Source organism: Opisthocomus hoazin, chromosome 4 (assembly GCF_030867145.1).
Source record: "Opisthocomus hoazin isolate bOpiHoa1 chromosome 4, bOpiHoa1.hap1, whole genome shotgun sequence".
In the NCBI taxonomy this organism is placed as follows: domain Eukaryota; kingdom Metazoa; phylum Chordata; class Aves; order Opisthocomiformes; family Opisthocomidae; genus Opisthocomus; species Opisthocomus hoazin.
This window is the reverse complement of record NC_134417.1, coordinates 38010844-38023719: the sequence shown is the minus strand read 5'-3', so window position 1 is coordinate 38023719 and position 12876 is coordinate 38010844. Positions and strand designations below refer to the sequence as shown.

The 12876-nt window shown below is 39.0% G+C and overlaps 1 protein-coding gene across 1 annotated transcript in view; it reads left to right on the top strand.

Moving 5' to 3' along the window:
* POU6F2 (POU class 6 homeobox 2) overlaps positions 1–12876 on the top strand; it is a 318779-nt gene that overhangs the window by 124627 nt on the left and 181276 nt on the right. The window contains exons 3-4 of the mRNA XM_009943048.2: positions 6931–7022; positions 7970–8198. Coding sequence (XP_009941350.2) covers positions 6931–7022; positions 7970–8198 — 321 coding nt within the window. The remainder of the gene's footprint in view (positions 1–6930; positions 7023–7969; positions 8199–12876) is intronic.

The following is a 12876-nucleotide window of genomic DNA, read 5'->3' as shown; positions in this document are numbered from 1 at the left end:
AGAATGAGTCTATTTTGAATAAAGAACATACTTTTGCGATTATATCCCTTCACCTTTTCTGCAGTAGTGACACTTCTTTTCTTATGTGAAGTATCTGAAGTGGAAGAATATTCATATAGGCACCAATAAGAAAAAAAATCCACTTGGGGGAAAGAGAAAGAAGGAAGGATAAGGCAATGAAAGCAGAGCAAAAATAATGACAAGAAAGAAGAAAATTTAAGGCAGTTGGGAGAGCTGGGTTTTTGCGTTGTCTGTGATTTTTGTGCCTTGGCGTGGTAGTTTTTTTGTTTGGTGGTAAATATAACTGGTGGTTGCCCAGGAGAAGTTCTGTGTAACATGAATCACTTTAATAACCTGATTTTCGTTAAACAGTCATGGAGTTTTAATGTTGTCAAATCTGATCCAGAAAGATGCAGGTGCATAAGTACAAGCCAAGCTCTGTGCATATGAGTAATGAGCACAGTGATTTTGGCTACCTTGTGTGTCTTGTAGGAGAAGATCCTTTAGGAGAAAACATCCCCAGGAACCAGGAAAAGGCGAGATTTTGTGCTCTGCTGGCAGAATCATTTTGAGCTCTGCAGTGATTTTGGTAGCTTTGCAGTAGCAACTGTGTGGCAGTTTCAGATAAGTATAAAACTGTGGAGTTTTACTTGCTTAAGTACGGAGTGATATGGTCAGTAAAGCAAATCTACTCTGTTCATTCTGCTGTCTAATTCAATCCATTTTGTATGCGGGATTTTTAGCTTTTCTGTACAGGATATTGCACTGACATATATGTCAATATGGTAGATCAATATGGCATTTCCTTATCACACCACAAATATTTTCAAAGGTAAACTAGAATGTTTTTGTACACAGGTAGGGGAAAACGAAGAGTGAGAGTTGTGTAAGCTGAGACAATCTGACATTGTGGAAGATAAGCACAGTACTTGTATGTTGTGCTAATATGATGGAGCAGTAAAATAATGATATCAACACTGCAATATTGTTAGGTTTCAGGGTTAACAGGTGCCGATAGTAATTCTGCATACACACAGGTCTCTACTTGTTTAGTTTTCTTTGTGAGGCTGAAATCACTGCCTAATAATAAAAGCTCAGAATCTGAAGTAGAGGTCAGCAGGAAAAGGTGAATTGCTTAACAATGTGTGAGATAACCTGATTCTTAGAGGAATTTTATACAATCCAGATGAGTGAATTGTGAGCCACATCTTGGTCATGAACTGGGAGAAGACAACTGACTACTTAAATATGAGAAGTCCAAGCTTAAATTCATACCTTTCAGTGAGTGATTCATTATTCTCATTTAATTTCTGAGCTTGATTTTCTTTGCTGTGGTAACAGGAATATCTCGTCTGATAACCATAGGATAATACTGATGTAAAATGGATTCAGCATGAAATCTGAATTTTCTCTCCTGCAAGTATTGTAAAATCTAGAAGTATTTTTGAAATTCTGTGTAGCAGTCTGATTAATAAGGTTTTACAATGAGGTGATTTGGAAAGGCTTCCTACCTGCATGTCCAACCTCTGAGGCAGAAGGAAAATGAAAATAGTCAAATTAAGAGCCACAATATGGTGCTTCATGGCAGAATGAGGGTTGTTTCGAGGGAATGTTACATTTTTCATTATCAGCTGCATCTTATTCTTTCAGCTATTAAATTTTGTTCAGCAAGATGAGTTCTGGCATAATTGCTGACAATTAAGTGTTCATTTAATGAAGAACTGAGTTACTTTAATCAGAGATGATGGACTTTCACACACCATACCCAATAATTTGAATGTTATCATTCAGGCTATTTAATTTCTTTTAAAAAGTTATCTTTTTTTCTCCTGATAATATGGCTTATGATTTAAATGTGGCTTTATTACATGTTCAGACTGTGAGTTTATTAGTTTTAAAAATGTAAGACTGTTTTTTCTCACAGGCAGTACTTTCACTTTAACGATTTCATTCTTAAAGCTGTATCTTCAGTGTGAGTTGGCTCAATGACGAAGAAAAAAGTCTACTCTTGATTTCTTATTGTTAGTTACTGAGAGATAAATACAAGTAATTTAATGTCACATTGTGTAATTATTTGAGGGTTGCTTGAAATGCTGTGTTCTTTTATTAATGTTGATTCATTTAAAATATTTGCTAAAATGGGTATCTCAGAAGGATTTACATATTCTTTTGATTACTGAAAATCCAGCATTATTAAATGTAATCGTGCTTTTTTTTTTTAAGCATTGAGTACTAAAGAGAGGTGGCCCAGCATCTCCCTGGTTCTGATACAAATGTAAGACACATTGAATTGATTCTTGAAGACCGTCAGGATGTTATTTATGTCCAGATCATCTGCTGAGGCTATTCCTATGCTGTGGTTTGAGCGTTGGGTTTGAGTAAGCTTTGGTGCAGAGCTTGAGAGGAGACGCCAGTGTGCATTGTGCCTTGAGCAGGCACAAGCACACATCTGCAGATGATCCAAGGAGGTCCAGAACAGAGCCGGATGTACATGTTTAGTGCACTCCATCATCTATCCCTTAATGCTCTTCAGTGTAGTCACACGTGCCAGTCAGCTGTGGGGTTCCCTGCAAGCGTCGGACATCAAGTGAGACGGAGGCTGGGATGGGCAGTGCATCCAAGCGCAGGGTGCTGGGGAGGGCATGCAGATTTGCCTTGCTAGAGCTGCTGGTAGCCCGGGAGCAGCCAAGAAGCCACAGAGCAGTTTTGTGTTTTGATCCATGCTTTCCTGAACAGTGTAACTACAGCTGAAGAGATCTAGGTGCCTAAATGGGGCTGATATGAGAATCCGGAACCCGAGGCCCTCTGTCCATTAGTTGCTCATTTGTCAAGTAAGAATTAGAGCATTCCCTCCGTCGTGGGGCACTGGGAGGTGAAGACATTTAGAACTGAATTACTTATGGTGTTGCTGAAGATAAGTAAGAAATGAAAAGGGAGCAAACTGTGGAAAGCCTGTTTATAACTTGTGCGTTTACAGTTGTAATTTTGTATGAGGCTCGGAGGCCTTGGGATGTGGAGGTTTTTTTCCTTCTGATGTTTCTCTTGTGGTTTTTCTCAGTTTTAAACCAGGTGTTGTTCAACAAGGTTTTTCGCTTGGTTTGGGGGATTTTTTTTTCTTTTTGATAAGGGGAGAAGAAGGTTGTCTTTATTTTACCTGCCTTTATTTTAAATAATACTTTGTTTTAAGAGGGTTATTTTACAATGTTTACAGTGCACTTCAATTTTTTATTGTGTCATGCCCTTCCAGCCCCTTGACGGGATGAGAGGTGAGTGTATGTATTATATAATTTATAATTAATTTATGATGAATCACATATGATGAATACTGCTTATCAAATATTAAAGCCTTGTCTACAGTCATGGCCATACCATGGCAGTAGCACTCCTGTCCTTTCGTATGATACTACTGAGTAAACTCATTGACTTAGGCTGTGATGGCAGTGCTCAGCTGTAAGAGAAGTCTTAACTCCCTGCCTAGGCACATGGTGTTAAGGAGAATTACTTCTCTTTCCAGAGTAGCTGCTTTGTTACTGCCTTCTCCCTGCCCCTTGTGCGCCAGCAGTTGGAGGTGCAATGAGAATACAATCTCTGCAAGGCATAGTTGAGAACAGAGAAGGTGCTACTGGTAGCTCCCCGGCTCCATAGGGACTGCTGTGAGTCCTGGTTCCGTGCTGATATACCCCTCACAGATAGAAGGCTGAGCAGCATCAGAGGATAGCCTGACAGGAGGTATTGGCCTGGATCTGGACAAGTGGAAAATCTAAGCTAGATTTTGGCAGGCCGTTTTTATTTATTGAGGACTGGAATTTGGACAGGGGAATAATTTACCTGCAGAGGTCATTCCAGCATCTGGAACTAACGAAGTCCCAAATATGGGTGGTAAAACAGAGGGGGAAAACAGTGCAGGGGATTGTGCACTGCCAGTTTAGGGCAACGAACTTAATGAAGGTTTTTTGCCAAATTAGTATCAATGAGACTGTGAATCAGAAATAGCAGCTGTGACACAGCTCCCCCAGCTCCTCAGGTCCTCTGAAATGAGAGGAATCCACCCGGTCAACACTACAAGGCAGAAAAGGAAGAGTAGCCTTCTACCAGCGTTTTGTGTTCTGCTTCATCTTCCTGGGAGCTCTGACCTATGCGTCTGGCTGGAGACAGCGTACAGCAAGGAACAAATGCTGTCGCTGTGTGTGATGCAACAGAATTTCACCCTGAAATCCTCGCGTCACTGTGTTTCTGCCAGCCCAGCAGGCAGAATTTCCTCCGTGTTTCAAAAAAAAAAAAAAAAGTGACTCTTGAGTGCCTGTTACAGCGGGTGGATAGAAGGGGCATGAGAGGAAACGTGAGAATTTTAGTCTGAGAATGCAGCATGCGTAGTTTCATGTAGGGTACCGTGTAAGACCGCGTTCATGCATGTGAAAGTGTGTGCTGTTTTGCTGAGATGCCTGCATCTTATGGAAAGTGAGCTAGAGGCAGCAGGTAGAGTGTTCAAGCACTGAAATAAAAAGATACGTCATCTACGATGAGCAGCTGTATGAAAGGAACATAATCCTAAGTGTTTCCAATTAGTGCAATGCAAAAGGAAAGGAGTGTAATTAATTTTGGCTTATGGTCCTGTATAACCCACTTGTACTACGTACAACTTGTGAGATGAAATATTGCAAAATCCTTCGGGTACAGATAACAGAAAACAGATTCTTGGGATAGCTGCACCATAAAAAAAATACTGAAGTACAGGAATATTTCTTCAGAAGTTCTTATTTATTTTCTGAAAACTCAAGCTATGGTAATTGCAATAAAATCTAATTCTAGTGAATATTTGACTCCAGTTTTGTTCTTCTTCCAAAGCTTTCGTAGGACAATTTAATGAAGTGAGAGATTACCAGGAGCTTGTTTTAATATTAATTAAATCACACACAAAGACAAAATTCTCAGCCCTTAAAATTACATTAAAAAAAAGTCGTACAAGATTTGATGTTAATAGGGAGTGATATATTCATTGGTATTGAGCCTTTGATCTAATATCACTTTATACGTACGGCTGTGATGAGAAGATTAAAAAAAAACCCATAACAATATTGGGAAATTACCAGAGGTAATACTGTGTTTAGTAACATAGCACTTTATTTTGTACAGGAGGAACCCATACTGAAGACGACCTATCTTTGGTCTTAGGAATGGCAGCAGCACTAGGATTGTAATGCATTTGAAAGAAGCGGTTTTCACTAAATCCTGCATATCTAGTTACATTTCTTTCAAGTAACTCGGATGAGTAGATTGCACATAAAAAATTTAGTGACTGGATCTCTTTTGCATGTTAATATGCTATTGTTAGAGTCCTCACCAATTAGAGTAGGTCATTTCATTCTCGTTATTAAATGACAGTGGTCATTAAAATGCCAAACATATTTTTATAGAATTCACTTTATAAAATGTCAGCAAGTCTGTATGTTTTTATTAGTTCCAAATCAGATATTTCAATAGACCGTTTGTAAGTATTCCCAAAGCAATGTCCATTTCTGACTTTCTGAGACCACAAAAAATATTACAAATTAATCAGATTTTCAGATTTCTGCATAACTCTTCACATTTATTGTTTAATCCTATTATATAATGCTGTTAAGATTGACACCTTGCTGTAGAGATAGAAGTCAATTGAATAATATGTAGCAGTCAATTTTATTTGTACCTTAATGTGCTGAAGTATTTTTTTTTTCACATTTCCATTATTTATAAGTCTGTCCCCTTGGAGAATATATAGAGGAATTTGTTCTAAATGAGCTGATAATACCCTCTTTAAAATTTATAACTATGACAGAATGGTATCCTTTTTCCTTACCACACCAGTGTGGCAATAAACTGGTTCTGAATTATCTTGCACTTGCTATTCATAGGACAAACATTGGAAAAGAGCATCTCATTAAGGTTTATTTAGAACGGGATTTCAACCGTCCAGCGGAAAAACCCAACAGAACGGGAGCTATCGTACCAACCAGCAAACTTGACGCCATTGCCAGGGTTGGTGTTTTTTTAAGGGGCCACAGTGCTCTTGCAGCTACTGTTGATACTTGCTGTCATTCTTTCAGCTTCAAAGATAAATGCGGGCCTGATTGTGCCAGCAGCGCTGAAAAACTTTGTGAATCAGTGAGAGCCCTTCACCCAGAAGACATGGAGGGCTGGGACAGAGTTTTGAAAACATCTTAGTACTTTCTTACAACTGATAGGACTTTTTTCTTCCTCTTTTTCCTCTTCAGATCTGTACTGCAGACTTCAGCGGAACCCAGTAGGGCTGGACCGTGTTCTGTGCTTAGCAAGTCATTAATGCTCAGTAAATAGTTCGACTGTTGGATGTTGATCATCTCAATAAATGCTGGAAGTCCTAGGTTTCACAAAATTTTGCTCATCCCCACATGCAATTTAGAAAACCAGCTGTCATTTGGAAGCATACCTGCTCTCAGTTTTCATAGTGCCTTTTTATTGCGCATAGCACAGCCTTTGCTACCTCAGTAACTGACAAAAGAAAATACTTTATTAAGATACAAAGTAGATGTGACTTGATTGTTTTTCAGATAATTTTTGCTTTCAGAAATTAGAATGGCTGATGCTCACCTAAGCATAAAAAATGCAGTTCCCACACACGCAGAGTGCTCATGTACTGTATGTAAATTGATGTATAATGCAACCCACATTAGCTGGGTTGATGATAGCTTCAGTTTCACTGCTGTCAGATTTTTGTAGCTCCTTGAATGAGTTGGCTGGTCTGAATGAATGTTAGCATAATTTATGCAGCTGATAAGTGATTTGAGTGCTTGAGTTATTGATAAAGCACTTTAACAGATCATTTTCAGCTTGATGTTATGTGACATCAGAGTAGAAGGTAATGTGGCAGTCCCCAGGCTGGATATTAAAGTCAGTCTGCTCTTTGGATTGCAGAGGCCAGAGGAAACACAGTGCTGCCTGACACGAGCCCAGCAGACCAGCACCAACCCAGTCAGTCCCATCCTGCATTCCCTGTTGGGCCTCAGGTCAGTATCTTTCCTTTTGACTAATCGAGATGTGCAATTTGGTGAGAGGTAAATAACTGTGATCATCTTTGATCTGTGCAATGCAGGAAATGTGATTCTGTTTGGCTGCATTTAGTGTTAAAAAAAGGAGCATGTATGTATCATGTGTGTTTGAAAAGGTATTTGTTTCCAAAAGAATAAGCTTTTTGTATGTTTTTTCTAAAATAAAACCTAAGAAGTTTTTCATATTTAGGAGGTTAAATTATTTTAATTTGTTACAGAAGTTATTTTTAAACACATGTCATAATTTAATATTAAAAAGCTTGTACAATTTTAATGCAGCCTTACTGGTTCTGACAGTTCTGCCTGTCACACACAGCTCCTGCATTAGTAAAGGCATTTCATTATCTTTTATGCCAGGTATTTATTTTCTTGATAGCAACATGTAGGCATAATAGTGTGGCACTGTATAACATTTTAAATGATTTTCCATATCACTTCACAATTTTATCCAAGTTCAGCCATACTCGAAGAAGATACTCAATGTTCTTCCACTCCCCAGATCAGTCTTGGTCTACATAGCTTCTGTTAATTGTTACTGTGGTGTTTTCCACTTTTACCAATCAGTATACAACTGGGAAAATTTGGGAAATGTTTACATTTAGGTACTCGTAGTCTAACTTGAGTTAGGCCTTCTTGTGTTTGTAAATTGTTTGGTGCATGTGTAATGAATTTTTCAGAATGGATTCAACTGGGATTGCTACCATGCTACATGACTGTGAGGCTTACAGCTTCAGCCTGTCAAGTTTGTCCAAACTTTCTATGTTGGTGAAAATGTATGCTTCAAGATGTTGGAAGCAGCGTATGTCTATAGTGCAACATGAAAGATCCCAAGCCAGAAGAGTTATAAGTGTAATACCTAGCTATGCACAGGAAAATAGGCTTGGTGTCTCTGTGTTTTGTTACAGCCATTACTGACAGCCCAGCAGTTAGCCTCAGCAGTAGCAGGGGTGATGCCAGGAGGCACTCCAGCCCTGAATCAGCCGATCCTTATTCCTTTCAACATGGCTGGGCAGCTGGGGGGCCAACAAGGACTTGTCCTAACTCTGCCTACAGCGAATCTCACCAACATCCAAGGGCTGGTAGCAGCAGCTGCAGCAGGAGGCATCATGACTTTGCCATTGCAAAATCTACAAGGTAAGTCATGTTTAGCATTTTTCTAATAGGTTCTTTTGGCTGTTTGTTTCACTTTCTCTTTTAAATGGAGTGATCTCTTTCTTCAATGAAATGTTGCTCTTGATGCCTATTGAAAGTTAATACTTGGACTGTTTTTTAATACTTGGGAGATAACTAAGGGATATTTGCATTTTTATGAAAACAGATTGGAGGTTGGGTCTTGGATTCTGTGCGTCAGTAATGTAGAGTACTTTTATGATTCATTAGGCTTTTCTGTCATCAGTGATCAATGTTCCCTACTCACAGTTCATGTAAAATTTCAAACGGCAGCATGAAGACAAGGATTCTGTTTCACCATTGCTGATGAGGGTAGCTGAATGAATAGGGGCAACTAAAACCACAGTATTGCATGAAAATCACTTCTAAAAAAACCCTTCTATTATAAAATTGGTTTTCTCAGCTGACATCAGTGCCCCAGATACACGTTCTCATACTTATTGTGGGAGGTCTGCTTTATCAATAAGGTTCTGCTATCCTCATCCAAGCTGTTAAGAGATTTAAAGGACTCCAAAGTCACAAGCAAAAAGCTCATCTCTGTATGTATCTTCACCATTGTCTAAGCTTTACCAAGTTTGCAACAATTCTACCCGAAGATATCTGCTGCATTCTCCCTGTGGTATAAAATTAGACTGAAAAGCAGTTCTGCAAGATCACTGTTCTTCTGTAGTATTCTCTGCTGTTCAACCAATGTGTCTTAACACTGTTAGAAACAGTACTCAATCCAAAAACATATGATATGAAGTAAAGATGTATTTATTTACTACTCCTAATTTTGTCGATTGCTTCTCAGAAAGCAGTTGCGGCTGAACACAACTGAACAAAGTGTAGTAAGATGGGTATAAGCTGATATCTTACAATAGAATTAGACAGCTTTAATGGAAAAGGATGGTAAGGAAATGATTGTCCAGTGCGAAAGTGATAAAGGTGTGAGCAGGAAGTATCAAAATAAAGCTTTAGCTCTTTCACTTTATTTATTTATTTATTTTTATTTCTCGCTGATGTGAATGGTAGGAAAAGTTTCCTCAAACAGAATGGTAATTTTTTTGAATGAATGCTCTGCACTGCACCCGAAGTACATTTTAGTTATTAAATTCTGGCTGCTGATTACCAGATGAATTGTTTGAAGCACCAAATCCTACAGGTTATGAAACAGAGAAAAGGAAGAGACAGCTCATGTGTTGAACAAACTCCCTTACAAACTGCGTGCATAGTACTCTCACCTGTTGAAGCAGCTACTTGCCTTTACCTTGTGCATGTTTTAAAGTTTAATGTCAACAGACCTCTCTTATCATAGTTGTAAATGGTTTTCATTTTAATGTTTAAAATAATGTCTCTCTCCTACTATTAAGCTGCACCGAAGAACCTGTCATTCATAAATCATAGATGAAAAGGACACACTAATGCACAAATTTTGCTTGTTTAAAATTTGAGAGTGCATGTAAAGTAGGGAACTGGAGATTAAAAAAATAATGCAGGAACAGGAGCAGATAGAACAAAGTGAAGGGGAAGTGGCTTTTTAGCGTAGGTAGATGATGAAATCTTAATGAAGAAACAGGCATTATAAAAATGTATCCTTCCACTCTGGAGTGCTCCAGGTTGCAGTTGCTGGGTATGTAGTATTATAAATAAACATAAGCTGGTGCAGTTCTTACGTCATTTATGCACCCCGTGTTGCAAAGCTGGAGGGTAGGGACTAAGCCGGGCAACCTTTGCTCTTCAGTTTAGTCATGGGTGTCTAATTGCTGGCTAAAAGGTGTAACTCTGCTGCCAAATAAATTTTGCAAGCAATGACCTTACCAGATGAAAAGGTTTCCTCTATAATCTTTACTGGTAGATAGAAGCATGGGATCAAACAGGGACTTGCTGGAGCATCAGGTGCAGTTCCCTGTCTATGGATGAAATCATGTCTTCCGTAAAGTAGCTGGAAGGAACAGAACCTGTCAATTCACTTAGTTGCATTGCTGTTTGTCCTCTCCTCTACCCTTCCCTCCTGATCCGCTAAGTAAGTGCCCCTGCCCTCATTCTTTGGAAGTGAAACTGATACACAAGGAAACAAAGTGACTTGGCCGAGATAGCTCTTAAGAGCCCTAAATCACAGTTGTGAGCTGCTGTTGCTTCCTACATAGCCCACTACCCAGTGCATGCAGGAATGAAGATAGCAGTCAGGTGAGAGTGTTGTGTTTCTAGAGAACATCTTTAGCTATGTGGTATCATTGGTTCCACTGCACTTGATTGACTTCTGGTCCCTGTTTGTGGTTATTTGAAAGATAATCGTAGAATGTGCGTTCTGTTTTGTAGCCAGCACTTTTATGGGTATGCTCATAGAAACCCATGCTTCAATACAGGTTTGGTAATTCCTGCCCTTTTGGTGAAATCAGACCATATTCATCAACTTCCATCTCTCTTAAACCCCACTGGGGCATGGTCAACCTAGATGACTGATGGACATGTTTTTATGCTGTTTTCTAATCTATCTTACTACTGCTGCTTGTTGTACGTCTGCTGTCCCGGAGTTTCCAGTGCAGTCCTGCACAGATAGCCACAGCTCCTGTGAGCTGTCTCTTCTCCTGTCTTCTTTTTCTTCTCTCATCAGTAAACTTCTAAACCTCTTGTCACATACTACCCCAGCTAGGTAACACAAAAGACACCCTGAAGACTTTTTGAATAATGTATGAATTCAGAAAAGTTCTGATCCAACAGAGTACTTGAATTCGTACTAAACATTGATCGAAGGGAGTAATCCTACTAAATTTTGACTGATTCACATATATGTTTAACTGATTTTCTTCTTAGGGACTTTCAGGTCTGGTTCAGGGTGATAAGTATGAGACCTCAGGGTGAGTGGATAAAACAATGAAAACCCTTGCTTGTGGAAAGACAAAAGAGCATTCAGTGATAGGAATCACAGAGGAGACATGTGAAGTATTAGAATGCAAAAACTAGAGTTTCTTTAAAAATTCAAGACACTGGTAAAGTGGAGCGATTAATAATATGGAAATTACTCACACAATATAACTTATTCAGTGAAATTACCTATTCTTCAGTTGTCAGTTACTTTTAAATAAGATTTCTGGGGTTTTTTTCCAAATGTGTTTGTGTTAAATTGTTCAGTTACTTCATGGTCCGGATCCACCACTAAGTCCATAGGAATTTTGTTGCTGTAAGTGAAAAGAGGTTTAGACTAAGCCTCTTTCAAAACTATTTTTCTTGATACATACTTGATACATACGTAATCTTTTCTGTTCATTACACAATGTCATTTTCCATACACACTGCTATACCATGTCTGTTCCCTGAGCAAATAAGTCAAATGCGTGTGAACAGAAGGAAGGAAGGTGTGTAAATTCTTGCTGTGAAACTTACAAAAATGTGTTTTCCCTCACCTGCATTAGGCATATGCAAAGAACATAATTCACTGAGATGCCAGAGGGTTGGTGGCAGAATAAAGCCATCTGCTTTAGAGTAAACAGAAATCCCGAAACATAACACAGATTCACCTATGTAATTTTGGCTTCCCATCAACAGTTCTTTGAAGAAAACAATAAAATCAACAACCATAACTTTTTACTGTAATCCACTAAAAGCACTGAAGGTAAGAGTTTAAAAACCACCCAAGAAAGCTGTTGTCCCAAGAAATTTACGCACCTGTTTTCGCCTCACCATTTCTTAGAATTACAGCTGGAACACAGCTGCGCTTTCCTAACCAGCAAGAAGTCTGGAGGTGTCACGATGCCAATGGTGAGGCTGTGAGAGGGGAAAAAGAGAGGCAAGTACTCTACAAGACAATGTGTTGCCAGTCTGTTGCTTTTATTCCATTGCTTCTTGGCCTGTCCCTCCTGACTTACTGCGGAAAACAGTCTGCCAGCTTTCCTCTTGTCATCCAAACTGGTGTTCATCAATATTCAACTTTCCGTCTTCAGGAAACTTTTCTCTGGGCTGAATAGTTTCAGTTTCTGCATCTCCTTTGCCAGGTCAGATTTCTCTAGGTTTTGGGGAGGGAATGTGTTCTTTTTTTAATTTTAGTTATCCTTGTCAAGAGTCTCTCCGAGGGACTAGTAGTGTTTAATCTCAGAGTATTCAGTAAAGCCTGAGAGCTGATATTCATGGAAAGACATTGACTCCTTAAGCCCATCTGATTTTTGTATCTCAATGTAATATTTCTGTATATCTGAACAGAAAGATATATTTTGGGGGGGCTGAGTTTGTTCTGTCTTGTTTTCTTAATGTATCTTTTAGTCCTGTTGATTTCATGTTGAAATCACTGAGAAACGGGAAAGTATTCCAGTGCTGAGGAGTTGCTAAAGGCTGTCCTTTCATTTTGTTCGCTTGTCCGTGACAGCCAAAGCAGTTTCATCTAAAAAGTTAATGTGTTTCAGTTATCCTTTTAGCATAGTATACATGTTCAAAATGGGAAGAAACTGCCATGGTGTCACTTACCAACTCACTGTTGGCCACTAACGCACCGTGGATAACAATTTGGTAGTCTCTCTGTAAAGGACAGGCCCAAATATATTATGTCATATAGCAGTGGCATACGGGTGTTTTTAGATATCTCCACTGATACAGAGCTTGAATGACAGTTGAACCCTGGAAGAAATCAACAAGTTGGAGATTCTAGCCTCCTGGCACAAAAAGTTTA